The following is a 19,852-nucleotide window of genomic DNA, read 5'->3' as shown; positions in this document are numbered from 1 at the left end:
GATTATTCACACTCGTTCCTCTGCCTTTTCTAAACCCAGCTTGTACATCTGGCAGCTTTTTTTCCCATGTACCTTTCTACCAAGCGCAAGAAACCGAGTTGGCCTTCCCGCAGCCAGCAAGCAACACCTAAGACACGGGGAGCAGGGGTGGAGTTGCAGATGGAAACTGAAGTGTCTCCCACTGGTACATCTAATCCAAGCCCTGCCAAAGAAACCATGGAACAGGAACAAAACCAAGAAACGGTGTCATTGTTAGACCATGGACTTCTATGAACAAGACTGCTTCTAATGACCAAGTGAAAGCTCAATTATGTACAGACTCCATTGCCAGGATATGTATTTCCTGTGGATAAGAAGAGGCATCTAAGATTTCAACTCAATGGTTCATCAGATTTCCCTGATTAGCCTACTCATATCATGTACAAGGTGCACTCTGTAAGTACAGTGTGGTGTTTGGAGGAAAAGTTGAAGGTCAAGATGCTCATAAGAAGCTTAATGCATTGGTTGGTTGATAAACCATTTGTGCAATGGGAAAATGCAATACAAGTTTTTGACAGATACCAAAAAACCACAAAAAACCAAAACAGTAGCATCAGAACAATTTGTGCTTGGCTGAAAACTTATTGTTAATTCACAGTGGAAAACACCTAGATGATAAAGGAAATAAGAAGAAAGCAGAAGGAAACTTCTGCCAATTGTGGAAACTACTGTCCTTTGTGGGCAACAAGAACTGACTTAAAGAGGGTGTAACGATTCAGGATTTATTGCCTATGAAGAACTTTTTCACAATGATGGTTATTTCAGGGCCTTGTTGATCAGGAGACATTGGCCTGAAAAGTCATCTAGGGGGGAGAGGGAGTTTCAACTTCTCCCAATTTTTTTCCTGGCTACAGGTCTGGTAGCTATTGTCTTTTTCCATCATTGAGACACCTGATATACCTATGCAACATGTGAGATTCTGTAGTCTTAAAAAAGGGAATTTTGTCAAGCTTTGCTGCACCAACTTTTTTGAGGAATTCATGGACAATATACTCGTGCCCATGTTCAAGCAGTGATGGGGATGACTGAAGTCAGTGTTGGCCACAGGAAGAGGGCTAAACCCATTACCTCTCTCTTTCTGCTAGCTCTCTCTCTCTTTTGATCTCACACTCTTTCTCTTTGTCCTCCTACTCAGCTGGCTGGCAGAGAAGGACCAGTTTGGTTCTTGCAAAAGACTCTGGAAATCAGGCTGGCCAGTCCTGCCATTGATGGTTATCCTGCTGATTCCTGCAGTCAAGCTAAGGCAACACATTATGGTTGTCACAAGTTGAGAAGCCCGTTCTGATATGTTGGGAATATAAATGAGATCCACAATCGAAGTAGCTCCAGGTCCACCCAAAAGAAGTCCAAGGGCATTAACAGCTCATAAAGTAGGAGCACTAAAAAGATTTGTCCACTAGGATACCAGGTAGAGCAGGATTCATATTTAAGAGTGCATTTATATTTAGAATAAATACAGTTTGGCAACACTTTAATTGTCATGGCTTTACAAGGCTTTCTCTTCCAAGGGGTGCTGCTGCCTCACCAAACTATAATTCCCAGAATTCCATAGCACTGAGCCATGCAATTAAATTGATGTCAAACTGCATTAATTCTACAATGTGGATGCATTTGTAGAATTCTAAATATTACACTCAACTGACTTACTCCCAGGTAAGCATTCAACTCCAGGCTCTTCTCTTTGCATTAGACCCCCAGATAATCCAGGTTATCAAAGCAGAAAATCTACATTAAATTATTTGAACTGGATTATCTTAGTCTGTACTGCCATATAATCTAGTTCAAAGCAGATTATGTGGATTTTATAGAGATGTGTAGAAGGGATCTTAGTTATGCATTGCTGCTCAAGGCTTCAGCATCCTCATGACGTTGACGACAAAGCAGGCCTGAGATAATAGAAACAGATCAAGGACATCATGATTTATTTCAAAGATTACATTTATAGATGGCTTTGGAAAGATGTTTCAGAGCAACTGCTCAGTATTATTGTGAGGTGCTGTGTTATAGAGCTCGTTTGGTATGGTTACCTAACTGCCAGAAAGCCACATGCATACAAAATAGCTACACCATTTTATAAAAGTCTTGCACACAACTGTGACAACTGTATATATAGCTTTTTCAAAGTCACTTCAAAATTCAGAAAGTACATTTTCTAGTATTTCAATGACCAAGGAACTGCCTTCACGTGGAGAAATCAAGGAAGCACCCAGATCCAGCAAATACATGTATTTCCTATTTAGGACCAGGACCCACCAGCATCAGATTTACATTCAGATGATGCAAGAATTAAAGTTTGGAAAATCAGTAAATATTTATAGAGCACGGAAGTGAAGAATTATGATTGCATGTTCCTCTTTTCCCTTTCCACTCCTTCTTTCCTTTTCCTTTTGTGTGTTTAGATTGCAAGTCTGAAGGAAGGACTGTCTTGTGTTGTTTTTGTCAATACATAAGTCATTCAGAGAGCCTGTGGGATGCAGGAGTGCAGGATAATTGCCCTGAATGAAGGAAGGAACCTATTTAATTATACCTCTGAGAGGAAGCAACGCTTGGTAGTTGACTTTCACACTCATCCCATACAAAAAGAAGTGGAAGTCTAGCCTTGGGGAACAAATGAAAGGCTTCTGTTTATATTTTTCAGTGTCAGATGTTTCTTAAAGGAATCAGCTTCCTTCACCAGAAGACAATCAAGTGCATCAAGGTAGAGTCTTGGACAGAAGAAGTTGATTATTATTGCATTATTGGACCCTCTCTCTATTATGCCATCCTAAGGGAACAAAGTGGAGAAAAGCAATAATGTGAGTGCAATGAAACCATCAAGGCTTGTTACCTTTTGTTCTGGTATGTTAAGTGGAAGCAAATAGTGACTGGCAAAGAACAGAAAGCTCTAACTTTCATTTTCTTCATGGTATTTTCAGTGTTTTTGTAAGGAAAGATGTCCTTCTCACGTAGGTATTCATCTAGGACTGGTTCTATCATTAGGGAGAGTTTGGCATCTGCCTGAGGCAGAGATTTTGGATATTAGACAACCTTATAGAGAGATAGAGTAGGCATAGATCTAACATTAGAAATGGGGGTACCGCAAAACCAGTTGTAGAACTCTTCAATCTCTCAGAACTCCAATTAGCAGTTATTGAACAGAAAAAAATGTTAAAGGAATATTGAAAAAGGGGGGGGGGGGGGCTGAAGAAGGATATACTCCCAAATTCTAGTCCGTTAGCTATGTTTTGAACAATGGCAATTGTTTCTTGGCATATTTTGAAATACTAGTCTTTCTTGCAACTGCAGACAAGAAATGCTTTTTCTCATGCCTGCTTTACATCAATGTTTTACTGGCCTTGTATTAAAGTAGGATTCGTATCACATGAAGTCGTTATTCCAGAGCAGTTGTGTAACCAACAATAGTGGCTACATTTAGTGTAAACACCCTCATGTCTTTCCATTTGGGCAGCTGTGACAATTTGCCAATCCATGATTCTGCACTTATACTTCAGTGTAAGATTGTCACCAGACTCTCTCACACTTCCAGTGTTACATAATTTTGAAGGCAATTTAACACTTGCAGGTTTCTCAGTGGGTAATTAGGACTGTGGATAAGAGGATCCGTGCCTGGCAAGCATATGCTAAACCAGATAGGCCAGGGATAGAGAAACCAATTCACCATGTTGAAGACAAGGCCCAGAGGTTTATTACAGTTCGGCCAAAAAAGGATGCAGGTACAGCAATTTGCTTCAAAATGAACAAGCATTAAACAGAGAAAGCAAGATGTCTTATACAAGATGTCTTTGACAAGATGTCTTTGACAGCTATTCAAAACTCCTGTTCCCTTCTTTGATTGACTGAAAGAGGGGTCAGTCTGCATCCATGCTCTGATTGGCTGAGAATGCTGATGATGCCGCCTCTGGGTATGGATTCCCTTTTGGGGGGAATTACAGGAGCATTTTGTCTCTTTCTTGAACTCGTTCAAAGGGGGAGGAGATGTCTTTCTCCCTACCCAGTTTGCACTGCTTGCTCTTAAGTTATGACTGTGAAAAGTCTGTATGGAACAGCCTTCGCCTCCTACCAAATTTCAGTGATGAAACTGCTAGTGATCTGCTTTAAATTGGATGGCTTAAAATGAAGAACAATTTTCACCATCGTCCAGTCCAATCCTCTTCTGCCATGCAGTTAAAGTACAATCAAAGCACCCCCACCAGATGGCATCCAGCCATCGTATTTTTGAAAGGAGGATGAAATACACCACAGGCTTTTGTAAGAAGAATAGGGACTTGAAATGGAGAACTCTGACAGCTAAAGGAAAAGGAAAAAAGAAAATATAAAGAACTAATCCATAATCCCTTCATGATTGATTGATCGATTGATCGATTCAAATAATACTCAAATTGAAGATACAACTGTTCCCAGTGGATTGGGGGTGAAGGGGGAGAGGGAAGGAAAAACGAAAAGCACTGGACACAAGTGTTTGATAAATGTGGAATTGGGATTGGTAAGGTTAAGTAAATAAGATACATTATACTGAGTGAAAATGTAAGTAGAATTCCATTACTGAGATTTGTCTTACTCTACTTGTGCCTCCAATTAATTAGAAAATGTTAAAGATGACATCTGGCAATAATAATAATAATAATAATAATAATAATAATAATAATAATAGCAGCAACCCAAGGGCCATCCAGACCAACCCCCTTCTACTATGCAGGATGGGGGAGATAGAGAATGATAGGAAGGAGGTGTGGTGCTCGTGGAGCTCCTGAGCAGTGAGCACCTCTTGTGGAACCCCAAGGGCTCTGCAGAGTTTGAGAACCACTGCTTTACAGGTATCAATGTGGAGGGAGAGAAAGTAGCTTCATGAATTAGAGATTATTACAGTAAATGCTGTAAAGAATAGAGTTTTGACAATTATTGACTAGAGTTTGCATGTCAGTAGGACTATGAATCTATTTTGGATTTTAGTCCAAACTTTAAAGTCACTATCTATGTTACTGAGCCTATTTTTGTGACAGGACCATGGACAACTTCAATTTTCAGACTGAAAGACAGAGTGGATTCACCTCTTCACTGACTTCAAAGCCACAAGTTGCCACTGTGTAAAACTCTCAGACCTCTCAATAAGAATTGCCATAGACTAGGAGGTTGTGGGAACTGCCACCTAAAAAGCCTTGTACTTCAAAAGACAACTTTCCCCAGCTTTAGAAAGTCTTAATCAAAATTAAATAACAGATTCTAGAAAAGATCTGCAGAAAGAGATGAAGTCAGACACTGTTCTATATTTAATATATCTTGAAATTAAAAATAAATGAATTGTATAACAGCATGGGGAAAGAGATTCCCACCTACTGCAATATTTCCTGGTTCATCTGCAAATGTCACAAAGCCCCAGCAGCTGAGAATGAGTTCATCAAAGGCAACAAAATAGTGAGAGGCAACCCCCAGTCACGCTGGAACAAGAACAGGAGGTAGTCATCACCAGGGACTGATCTAAGCTTGCAGTCAGTTTGTGCCAGAGGGGCTGTTCAGATCTATTCAAGCCCACAGGAATTTACCACCAACGTCAATGGGATTTATGCTGAAAGGAGCTATTTTGTTAGCTAAGTCAAGTGCCAATCTCTTCCTATCCTAAGCAGAGGGAACTGCTTAGGATAGGAAACTTGTGGCCCAGACTCTAAAGTTCCCAATTGGTAAGAGTGGCAAGAACTGATGGAGTCCAGCAGCATTGAATAGGTGACACATTATTCCCCCCCCCCCCCCGAACATAGCCTTCAGAATCTCATATTATTTCTGTCTATACAGCCATTTAACTTGCTCTTGTTCCTAGCATTAGTCTATCTGTTGTGTCTACGAATTACAGTCATAGGAGAGAAGAGAGCTGCAGGAATTACACATTGTTCCTGTGAATCTTTTATCAATGTCAGCATGTCAATCTTGAATAAGCATTTTTGCTGTCAATAAATAACCACTCAGATTCACATAGGGTGAGAATGAACTGAAGGCACCTTGATTTACCCTGATCTTCTTCCTTTATCAGCCCTTCCCTATTTTGCCTCATTAAAATGAAGATTCACCCTTTTAGATGGGCACAATTATGCACAATATAGATGGTAAACATGATCAGTCCCTAGAGTATTGTGGGTAGCAAATGCTGGCTGAGCTACATTTGAACTCTGGAAAAAATACTGATTTGGTCTCCATACCTTCAGCAAGCCATGTTGACTTGGGGATCCTGAGTTTTTCAGTAATAAATCTTTTCCAAGTTCTGAGCCATATATTTGAGCAAGTCCAACATCTGTGTAAGTCCAACAAGAAACAACACCAGCATTCAACTAGTCCAGTGGTTCCCAACCTGTGGTCCATGGACCACAAGTTGTCCGCAAGAACAAAAATATGATCCTTAGCCTCATCATTACTGCACCATTGCTTCAAAACCACAAGGCAACAAGAGTGGCTGGTCTCACTAAACAACAGGGATGTCAGGAGGGGAGAGACTGATTATCTATGAAAGATTACTACTATCACATCAGCTCTAGATTATTAAATATGGTTTTCTGTGGATGAGCAGGTGGCAACTACTGGATGGCATATGTTCTTTATAAGAAACTAGAGCTGATGTGGTTTCTCCAATGCAATTTTCTGAATCAGCACCCCAAATAACCAAACTGAATCTAAACTTGTCCAAAAAAATGATTCGTATCCCTTTTGGTACTAATGTTGGAGAGTGGTCCCTCGTCAAAGTGGTCCCTGATCAAAAAAGAGGTTGGGAACCACTGATCTAGTCCAAAGCATTTACCATAACACAGGTATCAGGGGAACATTCAAATGAGAGAACTAGCAGTGTAAAAACAATCTTTCAAAACACTTCCTTGATGTTTTCCTCTTCAGGATAAACACAGCTGTTATTCTTCATTCCTAGAACAGAGAGAGATTGAAATTTCAGAGATATCAGCAGGAGGTTCTTGCCTAGTTATACCAAAAGATTTGGGATTTGCCTCCATGTACCTTAAATGTGCCATAGGATTCTTAACCCCCCTCCCAATAGGGTGAGAAAGGATCCATATTTCCATTTCCTCTTCCTGTCCTGCTCCTCCCTTAACTATGGAGGAAAGCAGTGTGACAGCGAGAGCTCTGAAACTCTGGTCATGATCAATGCAGATTAATGCACTTGCTGGCATCCTCCCCAGAGAGCAGGCGTACATAACCATGGTGACTGAAAGGCTGTCTCTCGCCCGCCCTTGCAACGGAGAACATTTCCACTTGTTGGCAGCGGCCTGCAGGCAAACCCCACCCTCCTGATTTACACGCACATGTGCATTAACATGCCCTCCCTTATGGAGTTACTGATGAATTGCTTTTTCCCCCACGGGTCTGCCTTGCTGTGTGCAACCAAAAGACGAGCACATTAGACATGAGTAGCTTCCCATTCCCATTCCAGTCAGTTGGAAAATAGTTAATATTCATTATCTGCAGGGTGGAAGGCGATGGGGGAGGAAATTAAGGCATTGCCCTTCCACATAGGAATTATCCCTCCTACAAATTATTCTTTCAGTTTCAGCATTGCAGTGACTTAAAACTTCAGTTGGGAATTTAGAAATAGGTTTTTAGGAAGGGAGGGAGGGAGGGAGGAAGGAGCGAACCAGAGCTACCAAGGGGATGTGAATGCAGTAAGACACAACAAATCCCAAATCCAGGCGCAGTGATAACTTTTTTGGGACCACTCAAAAACATAAAACACACAAGGCAAAGATACTCAAAATAATCCAGGTCAAAAATGATGATTAGGTTAGTTATAGGCCTACATTCTATGAGATGTTATGACTTCTGATGGTCTAGAAAACACTTGTCAAGTCATACAGTCTTGCAATTACAAACGGCCCTTTGAAGGTAACCATAAGGCTAATGTGGCCCTTGGTGAAAAATAGGTTGACACCCCTAGCCTAGGGGGATTTAAATGCTGGCAGAGGCCATCCCTCATTGACAATGTGAGGGAAGAGACAAAGAGAAATAAAAACTCAAGTCCATTAGGAGCAGAAAAATGACACTAGCTGTTCTTTTCTTAAGCAGAAACTACACTACATTTCTCAAGGATTCTCAGTTTTAGTTTTAGGTATGAACAGTTTTCAGTGTTACACTCCCTTCAATGCCAGAAATTGGGGACTGAAGGGAAATTTCATGGAGTGGGGAGACAAGATCCTTATTTGCATAAAATGCCCTCATCCTCTCATCGCTACTTCCTTGTTATCTTCTTCACCTTCACCATCATTTGTTTTTTGTCCTGGTGATTGAATTGTATGAGATTGTAATGGCAAAGAGTCATATTGGATGCCCAGGAGGAAAGAGAGAGTGGCTGTGCTGAGACACTAGTAGGGGACATTACTTCATTTATTTACACAAAGATTCTAGAATACAGACTGTGTTAGCATTCTTTTTGGGGGGAAATCCTGTTGGAGACTTAAGCAGCTTGTGAACTGCATCTTAACTTTTATCTAGGTTAAGAATCCCTTCAGAGGTGACCAAAATAATGAAACGGTTAATAAGTATCATGAACGCTTGACATCTTGTCCCTGCAGAAATAGTATAGTGCCTAGATCCATGGAAGTCATGCTACTCCTCTATTCCGCCTTGGCCAGACCACACCTGGAACACTAGGCACCACAATTGAAGGGAGATGTTGACAAGCTGCAAGGTGTCCAGAGGAGGGTAACTAAAATTATCAAGGGTCTGGAGAACAAGCCCTATGAAGAGCGGCTCTGGGCATTCTTAGCCTGCAGAAGAGAAGGCTGAGCGGAGACATGATGAATGCCATGTATAAATATTTGAAGAGAAGTCATAGAGAGGAGGGAGTAAGCTTGTTTTCCGCTGCCCTGGAGACTAGGACGCGGAATAATGGCTTCAAACTACAAGAAAGGAGATTCCACCTGAACATTAGGAAGAACTTCCTAATTATGAGGTGTTCAGCAGTGGAACTCTCTGCTCCGGAATGGGGTGGAGGCTCCTTTATTGGAGGTTTTTGAACAGAGGCTGGATGGTCATCTGGCAGGGGTGCTTTGAAGGCAATTGTCCTGCTTCTTGGCAGGGGTTGGACTGGATGGCCCACGAGGTCTCTTCCAACTCTGTGATAATGTAATTCTATCCCCTGCATCATCAGCAAGTAATCTGCTTTTGGCTGAAACAATTCCCTCGATTTCTGGGATTCATATTCCAAGTGCTACTGCTTATGTAGTTGAAGAGGTCTCAATGCATGTATGGAGCAGATATATCTGGTCCGGGGGAACCTCAAGATGTGTAGAAATAAAGTGCAGGAAGGAATGAAACAATTTTCAGACAATTGACTTCTGGAATAAAAAGAGGGTGGGTGGAATGGAAGGAGGTATCCTGGGAACTGGTGTATGTGCCTGGAAGGTGTTTTGAATAGGAACATGCTTATACCCTATTTTGTTTTAGATTTCAGTAATGGTTTTCTAAAGCCTACAGCAATTTGCCAATAATGATATCTAGTCATTATTTAGAAAGCTGCAATTATACATGGAAGGTGGCTTACTAACAACTGATATTTGGGGGATAAAATTACTTTCTTGGTTCATAGTGTATTCTGTCCCTTGGGGTCAGAAGCAATAATGGCATTTCTTGAGGCTTGGCACTAATGGAAACCTATTAGATCCCGTACACAGTACTCTAATGTTTTGCAGAAACATCAAAACAAGCCAAAAAAAGTGACCATATTAAATTTACAAGTCACCAGATATCCTGCATTTTGCAATTATTTGTTTTGATTTGTTTCTTGATTGTAATAATAATGTATTTTATTTTATATTTTTCAAGGATACAATAACTGTTTCTGATTTGCTTATTTTTTTTGTAAATATAAAAGTAAAAAAGCAAGAGAAGATTTTCTCTTTATGACAATGCAGGTTCTCCAAAAGATTTCAGGTGAATAGAAGGCAGCACAAAATGACACTTAGCAGAGCTTGGGCAAGTTTCTTTCCAGGAAACCCACTATGCAAAAAATCTGTAACTCTTTCAAGGAACCATCTGAGACAGAACATGGAAATAGTCATTAGCTTAGAAAACATTCAATGAGAATTAACCACATTCATGGAGATTTGGTCTATCATAGTTAATAATTTTTAAATCACGTCAGAAGCAACTTTGAGAAACTGCAAGTCGCTTCTGATGTGAAAGAATTGACTGTCTACAAGGGGATGGCCAGATGTTTTACCATCCTGTGGGAGGCTTCACTCATGTCTCTGCATGGGAAGCTGGAGTTGACAGATGGGAGCTCACCTCACCTCATAGATTCAAACCCCAACCTTCAGGTCAGCAGTTCAGCTGGCTCAAGGGTTTAACTCTGTGTGCCACCACAGCTCCTACAGTTAATGATAGCTATCTAGAAACTTTATAACTGCTTTCTGATTATATATTTCAAATTATTGAGTTTATTAGGAGGATATACAGGTAAGATGTATGCAAAAGAAGGGACTGATAAATATAAATATAATGTGTAATATAAACACAGTGGACTCTTCACATTCACTGAGGTCAGGGGTACAGGGCCCCTACAAAACTGAAAAAATGGATTTAAAATATCTCAATTTTTAAAGCAAAGAGAACATTCCTTTAGTAATCTCCAGGACCTCCAGAACAACTTGATAGTCAACTTTCCCTAATCAGAATCAATACAGTAGAGCCCCGTTTATCCAACATAAATGGGCTGGCGGAATGTTAGATAAGTAAAAATGTCGGATAATAAGGAGGGATTAAGGAAAAGTCTATTAAATGTCAAATTATGTTATGATTTTATAAATTACACACCGAAATATGTTTTACAAAAAATTGACAGGAAAAGCAGTTCAATACATGGTAACGTTATGTAGTAATTACTGTATTTAGGAATTTAGCACCAAAACATCACAATGTATTGAAACAGCTGTGGATCTGGGTGGGAGGCAGACTGTGTTGGATAATGCAGAACGTTGCATGAGCGAAGGTTGGATAAGTGAGACTCTACTGTACTTCTCTCTAGGTCCTTCAGTGCAACTATATGTTCCACATCCAATGGAGGCTGACCAGAGAGGTTGGATTTTTAATGCTATTTTTGACCTAGATTCCTAGAAAGATCATATTAAATTAATGAATAATCAAATCTGAAGTCAAACCAGCAAATGTGTAAGGCCAGGTGTACAATATAAAGAGTCAGAAAAGTTAGGATGAAAAGCCCCAGAATCCTTTTCCAAAACAGCAACATGGAAAAGAAAAAAGGCTTGCGAAGTGATGATAGTGGTAAAGTGTCTGTAACTTCCTGTAAGTACTTCCATAATTATTTTGGATTGTCCAACTTGTAGAAATTATAGTGGGGAGAACCAAGGTGAGGCATGGCCCCTTGGAGACTAACAGACCGATTATTGTGAGCCACTAAAATGTTTGAATGTTCTTGCTTCATTTATATCTCACCTTTTCACCAGTGCTGGGAGTCAGGATAGCTTATAAAACTTAAAATAGATACAGCTAAAAGTATGAGGTACATATCACAATGTTGTTGTTTTTCTTGCTGCTGTGGCTGCAAGAGGCCATGCACCAAATATTATGGAAAAGTACAGCAAGTCCTGTGTGCGTTGCTTTGCTGTGAACATTGTCAGTGATGCTATGGCCATCAGGACAATTCTCAGAGCCTCATTCTCAAAATTCTGGAAGCTCTGTTGATCTTCATCAATTAACTACTTCTAACAGTTTCCATTTCCGTCAAGTGCATATCTGTTGTAAAGCTCGTGGGTTTTCACTGTCCCTGCAACACCAAGCCATTTCCAAATGTTTTCAGTTAGAGTAGGGATAGCATTATTGCGAGGGAAAATCCACTTTCCTCTCAACAACTGTGAGGGTAGAGTTGAGTTATTGAGAGAAGAGGGATGAGGCAGGTGTGGGGTGAGATCTTTGTCCCTAAAAATCAAAAAGTCCCAATACTTTGACACAAGCAAGCCCTGGTATCATAAACCCGTTGTTGCTAGCAGTAGCATTGGCAGAAACATCGCTCTTGGGATTCTTAGATGGGATATTGCAGAGAGTCAGGAAGAAGAAAAGATCCCTATTGCCCTCTGCTCATTGCAGAACTCGCACTCCTGTTGGGATGAATCCAAGGTCTGCTTCTTCCTCCAACCAGTAGGGATTGAAATGTAAGTGTACAAGTAAGAATGCTTCTTCTTCTCCCATGACAGTAGATATTTTTCCTAGTAATAAAGTGACAAAACGTATGTGTTGGGCGTAAATGTATGTTTGTTTCCAGATAACTCTGCTCTCCTGCTACCAGTCAGGGGTATAGATCTTGGGGAAGATGCCTTCTAATAATGCAACTCATATCATTTACACCACACAAGAGGTTCAAAAAACAGTTTTTTAAAAATGTCAAATTTACCATTTTGCCAGCAATGCCCCAATTGCAGTTTACACAGACTGAGGCTGCTCTCTGCACAAAATAATAGAGTGATACAAATGTGACATCAAAAGGAGCATCTGAAAAAAAAATCCAGCCCCTCAGAGCACTTTGTCCATGACATTCGAGTGGCTATTCCCGAATGGAGCTTCAAAGACAGCTTTGCAATGTGAAACAAATGAACTACAATTACCCAAAGTTCAACTTCACCTTCTGTGCCTTGAAGAAAGGGAGTTGGAAAAAAATCTTAAAATTACATTACAGGTAGATTCCTGATGCTTATTGTAAATTAAAGTAGATCTATTAAATCAGTGGTTTAGTGGTAAGTCAATGCATAAATAAATTCCATTGATTCAGTGTGCCTACTCTAATGGGGGGGTAATAACACTATTGTAACTATCCATAAGGAGAGGCAGGTAAGAAATACATGACGTGTGTACACATATATAATTCAATCAAGGCATGCCTGTTTGTTTAGGTAAAGGTAAAGGTTTTCCCCTGACATTAAGTCCAGTTGTGTCTGACTCTGGGGGTTGGTGCTCATCTCAATTTCTAAGCCGAAGAGCTGGCGTTGTCCGCAGACACTTTCAAGGTCATGTGGCCAGCATGACTGCATGCAATGCTGTTACTTTCCCACCGGAGCGATATCTATTGATCTACTCACATTTGCATGTTATTGAATTGCTAGGTTGGCAGAAGCTTGGGCTAACAGTGGGAGCTTACGCCGCTCCCTGGATTCGAACCTGCAACCTTTTGATCAGCAAGTTCAGAAGTTTAGTCATTTAACCTGTTGCGCCACCGGAAGCTCCTGTCTGTTTGTTTATTGAGCCCTATAAGGAATCAGCAATATAAGGATCTCTTTGGTATAAATAAAAGAACAATCACTGCTCATATCTAAATTCCCTTTAGCCAGTTTACCAGCTGTTAGGATTTCTGGGAGTTGAAGGCCAAAACATCTGGGGACCCACAAGTTGAGAACCACTGCTCTCGATAATGAAACCTAAGTGCCACTCATTTCCCTGAAACAGGTTGACAACTGTGAAGCGAGGATGGTGACAGCACTGCAGTGGAATGCATATGCTCTCCAGCAGATGTCAGTATTATCACAACTACCAACACACTCTCTCTTCTACTTGACGTCACTTTGAACATGCAGCAACATGTTGTTTCTTTACAAGAGAAGGTCAGCAAAAGCCACAATATTCGTGTATTTTAGTCATAGCATAAAAAAGAGATGATCCACAGGATTCCCCATGCTAGTTGGAGCATTTATTTAAAAAGAAAAGGAAAAAAAAGTTATCAAAGTACACACGCATACAGCTATACCTTTCAGTTCCATGGATTATGTATCACACAAGTAAACAGCATTTTGTAGGGTATATAAAACGATTATCTACACCTGAAATACTTGTTAGTGTTCAGGGCCTCCTCACTCTCTCTCTCTCTCTCTCTCTCTCACACACACACACACACAAACACACATGTACATATAGTTCAACTTTAACGCTGAAATGCCCTTTTTGTACCAAAACTTTACAAAAGGCAGTGCTACACTAGATTAGAAAAGAAATAACATGTTTAAGTATGAAAATACTAACTGAACTACTATGTATAATTCCAAAAACAAAAACTGCTCTAAATATAAGCACTGGGACTGTGGAGTAAAAACTTGACTTGGGAAGCATGTGAAGTATTCAGATCTGTTTCCCAAGAGTATCCATAGCAGCAGGAGCAAGAGGTGTGTTGATAAGGAGAGCTAGACCCAAAGGTCACTCACTCATCCTTTCACTCAGTTATCACTTCCTTATTTTTCTCAAGACAAAGTAAAAGGTGTTGTGAAAAAAAGGGTCAGATCTGATGCAAGCCCCTTCCCCAAATAAAGATACACCATTAGTGAGGAGTATTTTTCCAGTTGCTCTTTCCCAATCACCACCATTTTGTAGAAGTGTACTTCAATGTCTGGAAACTTCAGAGGTGACGTCAAGACATACTCTTGTAGGAAAGTAACATCATTATTCTGTGTTGCGCTTTGCAGTTTTGTGCCCAATGAGTTCTGCTTAATTAGTTACTCTTGGGCTTCCTTACGAGCCAGTTTGTAAACCTCTGTTGGTCCATCCACGTGGGTGATAGTGGTAGTAAGCTGAAGCTCTTCTCCGCTGTTTACTCCAAGATCACCTGAAATCAAAAAACTAAGTCTTAGATAGAAACACAGTCCTATGGTAGAGATAAGATGAATACTACAAAGCTTCAGGAGAAAAATACGTTTTGAAGCAGTGGAGTAAATTTGAAAGTTTCATTAAAAGTGCTTATTAAAAGTATACCTTCCTCTTTGGGGTACTTTGAAATATCAATTTTGAGCAATTTTGTTACAGTTCTCCAATGCATCTATGAACATTCAAAAGAAACAGTCCTCGTAAACTCAGATAATTTCTAGAGACACAAGATAAGGATGCCCACTTTTCCCCCTTGTTTTTGCTCTAACAATTGGGCCTTTCACAAATCTACACTTACATGGAAGATCATCTGGGGTTTTGGAGTCAAATTTATGTGGATGACACCCAACTCTATTACTCTATTACTCCCTTCTACTTAATACCAAGGATGCTATGCTGCCCCTAAACCCTAGCCTGTCATCAGTGATGGACTTGATGAGGGCTAATAAGTTGAATTAAATCGGGACGAGACAAGAGCCACTCCTTGTCAGTCGGAGGGTGGATCAGGATGTGGGATTACAGCCTGTGTTTGATGGAATCACACTCCCTCTGAAAACACAGGTTTGCAGTCTGGGGCTGATCCTGGACTCTTCACTGACCCTGAAACCCCATGTGTCGGTGGTGGCCAGGAGTGCCTTTGCACAATTAAAACTTATGCACCAGCTGTGGCCATACCTTGAGCTGCCTGACTTGGCCATGGTAGTCCACGCCTTAGTCACATAACATCTGGACTATTGCAACATTCTCTACGTACCTCAACCAATTCAGAGATCAGCAGGCAGATTACTAACTGGAGCTCTGTACGAGAGATCCACTCCCATGTTATGGCAGCTCCACTGGCTACCAGTCTGCTTCTGGACCAAATACAAAGTTCTGGTCATCACCTTTAAAGCCCTAAATGGCTTAGGTCCAGGCTATTTGACTGATCACATCTCCTCTTACAAACCAGCTCGGGCACTGTGGTCAGCGGAGGAGGCCCTGCTCTCGGTCCTACCTCCATCTTAAGTACGGCTGGTGGGAATGAGGGAGAGGGCTGTCTCCGTGTTTGCCCCCACCTCTCAAACTCCCTCCCCAAAGAACTCCCTCCTCTCCTTCAAGAAACAACTGAAGACTATTTTTGTTCACTAGCATAAGGAGAGGTGGAAGACTAGATAATGAGAGACCACTACCCGACCTCTGGTCAAGAATTATCACTCTATTTGGGCTTTGTCATTTTATGTTACCCCAGCTACCACCACTGGCCAGATAATCAACCCATATAATTTTGTGAACCTTAGTTGGGCCCTGTAAATCAATTGTGGATGTTTTCTGCTAGATTATGTCGGTATTTGTTTGTTTTACCGAAGCATTGAATGTTTGCCTTTTTGTATGTTGGAATCCACCCTGAGTCCCCCCAGGGATATAGGATGGAATATAAATAAAGATGATGATGCTCTAATCTGGATAATGTGTTTGACTTTACATGGACATCATTATAAGACTATGCAGATGATGTTCTTATTTCTTGGGCAAACCACTAAAAGAAAATCTGTCTTAAAACAATCAATAGTCTATATTTTAGTTTCCAGTTTAACTTCAACAAATTCACCATGATGTGATTAAATGTAGTAGTAGTAGTAGTAGTAGTAGTAAAAACTTTATTTATATCCCACCACCATCTCCCAAAAAAGACTTGGGGCAGCTTACAAGAATGACACTGAAGTGCAGTATATAACATAAATGATACCCGAGTATAAAACATATCACATAAAAACTATAAACCAACCACTATCAACACATAAAATAAAATAAAATTTAAAACGCAAAATCATCAGTAGATAAAAATTAGCTACCATCAAGTCAAACTAAAGTCCCAGAGTGTCGACCTCAAATGTACCACTTGCACACACACACACACACACACACACACACACACACAAATAAATGGTACTCTATTAATTATTTTACAATGCTACCTCTTTGGCTTCTGTTACTTGGGGAAAACAATTTTTAAAAAGACCTCCATCAACTCATCCCACAGAAATACAATCCCCTTATCTCACAGATGGCACAAAAAAAATGAAACCCTGGCACCTCCCAAAACTCTCCATTCTTAGTCTCATCACTTAATCAAAATGTTCCTAATCTCCAAACAGTTTTTCCTATTTCAAAACATCCTTCTTGCTCCTCCTCCCCCAGGTTCAAGCATTGGCAGATGTCCAGAAGCAAAGACCCTGCTTTCCAAAATCAATGTGATATATCCGCTGGCAACTCCCTACATCAAACTGTATTTTCACACCTTCCAACTAAGCCAATTTGTACAAATACTTAAGAAACAACACTCCATATGGTGGGTCACATCCACAATCCAGAACATGATATCGGCTGAATCTATCTTCCTGTTCTCACAAACTACTGTTCACACAAAGATCACTGTTTTCAGGTGATCTTGGAGTAAAAAGCAGAGAAGAACTACATACTGAAAAAGATTACTAATCCATTTTTACATACTTCATTATCTATCTGGCAAAAACGGAAGCACATTCTTGTTCCTGACCCCTCCCTAATACAAATTTTCCTTCTACACCAACATATTCAGATGCTGGAAGAATTTGCACAATTCAAAATCAGATCCAACACCCCCTTTCTACATGGAAAACATAAAGTGTTCTGGAAGGACACTCTACATAACAGTGCTTCTTCTTTAAAAAGTCTCCTATAAGAAAACAAAGATGTCATTTTAAAAAGAGTTTTTTTGATTACGAATCTTTCAATCCTCCCAGACCAAGGTTTACTGTTAATCTTTTCTTCTCTTTCTCTTTGTTGTTGTTTTCTCCCTTTTTTTATTATTGGATGGACTGCTTTTGTTAAGTACATAAAATGATGTAAACATCCAATGTAATGGGTTGCTGTGAGTTTTCCGGGCTGTATGGCCATGCTCTAGAAGCATTCTCTCCTAACACTTTGCCCACATCTATGGCAGCCATCCTCAGAGGTTATGTGGTCTCTGAAACTAGGCAAAATCTGTGGAATGTCCAGGGTGGGCGAAAGAACTCTTGTCTTTTTGAGGCAACTGTGAATGTTGCAGTTGGCCAGCTTGATTAGCCTTGAATAGCATCGCAGCTTCAGAGCCTGGCTGCTTTGTTGCGAAGTGTTAGCTGGCCCTGATATATAAACTCCACTTGGCTAGTTTCAACAGACATCACAACCTCTGGGGATGCCTGCCATAGATGTGGGTGAAAGTCAGGTGATAATGCTTCTGGAATATGGCCAATCACAGGTGTCTCGTAAATACAGAGGAACCCTCATTCTCTAATTATTGGTTTTTAGACTCCAACCAAGGTACAGCTGTTTCAAATATCATCTCACCATTTGATTGATCTTCACCGTAGTTTTTGTGTGAGGGAGCATACAGGAACATCAAGGCAAAGACATAAAGATTCCACATCCCATAAATCCCTGTGAAAAAGGCACTGTTCACTTGAACGGTGAAGTCACCCCATTTCCAGTGGCCTTCGGTCACCTACATAGGAGGAAAAGTATGATATACATATGACGAAGTGTGAAATATATATCCATAGAGTACACAGGAAAAACTAGAAGACAAGCAAGAGTGCAAACATACATATGATTAATGATTTCTTTCCATACATGAAATAACACATCTTATATTTCTATTCTGATATGCATGGCTTTCTTAGCAATATCAAGATAGGCACTCACAATACATGTGCAGTTTAAGCAACACTCTTAGGCACCTTCTTGCGCGCTCCCGTCCCAGGTGGAAATCAAGAAGTGCACATCCTGATTGGGGGGAAAGGAAGGCAAACCCCCACATTTTAAATCAAGAGGCTCCTCTTGTTGATCCTACCAAAACATCAGCAAGGCACCAGATCATAGTCACACACGCTACCACTTAGCAACAATTGAAGAAATGCTTCAACAAAGCAGTTTAAGATAACTCACCTGACTGACAATGAAAAATATTACTGTCATGGCAGCACAGGCTAAGGTAATCAGCATCAAGAACTTGAATCTAAAAATCAGCCCCTAAGAGGAGAAGAGCAGAAAAGTGTGGAAAATGCATACTAAAAGCACATTTCAACTATTTAAATGCAGAAGGTCAGGCCCTATCTACACTACCAAATAATGCAGTTTCGAACTGCATTATACAGTATAACAGCGTATATGAGGCCTACATGATGACACTGCTGTGGAGCTGATTATTTTAGCAAGAAATGCCACATATTTTATGGCTCCCATCTTAACAGTTTTCAGTAAATTGTGTTGACAAGTCTTATCTATATAGGCAGCAGGTTTTGGAGTAAAATATACAAAAACACAAGACTGTCGGGGAACCCTGTACCATTATGAGGTACATGTTATGACCTACAAAGCCCTAAACGGTTCAGGCCCTGCCTATCTTTGTGATTGCATCTTCCCCTATGAACTGGTGCAGGCTCTAAGATCTGCCAGGGAGGCTCTTCTCTTGCTTCCATCACAGGCACAGCTGGTGGGGACGAGGGAGAGGACCTTCTTGGTGGTGGCCCCTCTACTTTGGAAAACTCTCCCCAGGGAGATTAGGCAAGTCCCCACACTGTCCTCCTTTCACAGGGATCTGAAAACTTGGATGTTCCAGGAAGCATTTGAGAACAACTAGTCTTTAGTTATAAATGCCCAGTACCTTTGTCACCAGATAGTATTCTATTCTCTGTACCTCATCCAATTCCCTGGTCTTATGGTACGCTATTTTGCTCTATTCCATGCTTGACCCTTTTATAACCTGGTTACAGGTTAGTAATTCATTTTAGTAAATCTGGTAATTGGTTTTTGTTGAATATTGTCTGATGGAGCTTCAATGCCGCTGTTTTCTTCTCTTACGTTTAATTGTGTTTTTATATGGATTGTTGTATTTGATGATGCTCTTGTTTTAGTGGTGTTTATGTTTTAATGGATTGTTTTGCTTTCTGTCTATTGGACTTTCTGTCCCATCTGTAAGCTGCCCGAGTCCCTTCATGGAGATGGTGGCAGGGTATAAGAATAAAATTATTCTTATTATTCCCAAAACCTATTTCCAAATTAAAGTGAAGGAAATTTGAGAGAGAAGAGGAATGGGCAGTGACTCTTTAGCTAACTGTAGAACTAACAACCCTTGTGCCCGGATATGGGTCCTCTTTCACAGAGACAGGAAGATTATTCATTTTCCATT

General features: G+C 40.4%; 1 protein-coding gene across 2 annotated transcripts in view; it reads right to left on the bottom strand.

The window, feature by feature from the left end:
• Nucleotides 1-13,698: 13,698 nt before the first annotated feature.
• The window catches only part of WLS (Wnt ligand secretion mediator), a 54,484-nt gene continuing 48,330 nt past the window's right edge, over nt 13,699-19,852 (bottom strand). Inside the window, exons 10-12 of one of the 2 annotated variants that reach the window (XM_067467836.1) lie at nt 18,610-18,693; nt 18,013-18,166; nt 13,699-14,626 (exon numbers count right to left, since the gene is read on the bottom strand). In XM_067467836.1, coding sequence (XP_067323937.1) covers nt 14,517-14,626; nt 18,013-18,166; nt 18,610-18,693 — 348 coding nt within the window. In that variant the 3' untranslated portion in view covers nt 13,699-14,516. Of the gene's footprint in view, nt 14,641-18,012; nt 18,167-18,609; nt 18,694-19,852 lie in introns of both variants that reach the window. The other variant, XM_067467837.1, reaches the window with a different exon arrangement.

This window comes from Anolis sagrei, chromosome 4 (genome assembly GCF_037176765.1).
Source record: "Anolis sagrei isolate rAnoSag1 chromosome 4, rAnoSag1.mat, whole genome shotgun sequence".
NCBI lineage: Eukaryota > Metazoa > Chordata > Lepidosauria > Squamata > Dactyloidae > Anolis > Anolis sagrei.
The sequence above is the reverse complement of the archived record's forward strand: the minus strand, read 5'-3'. Positions and strand labels throughout refer to the sequence as shown.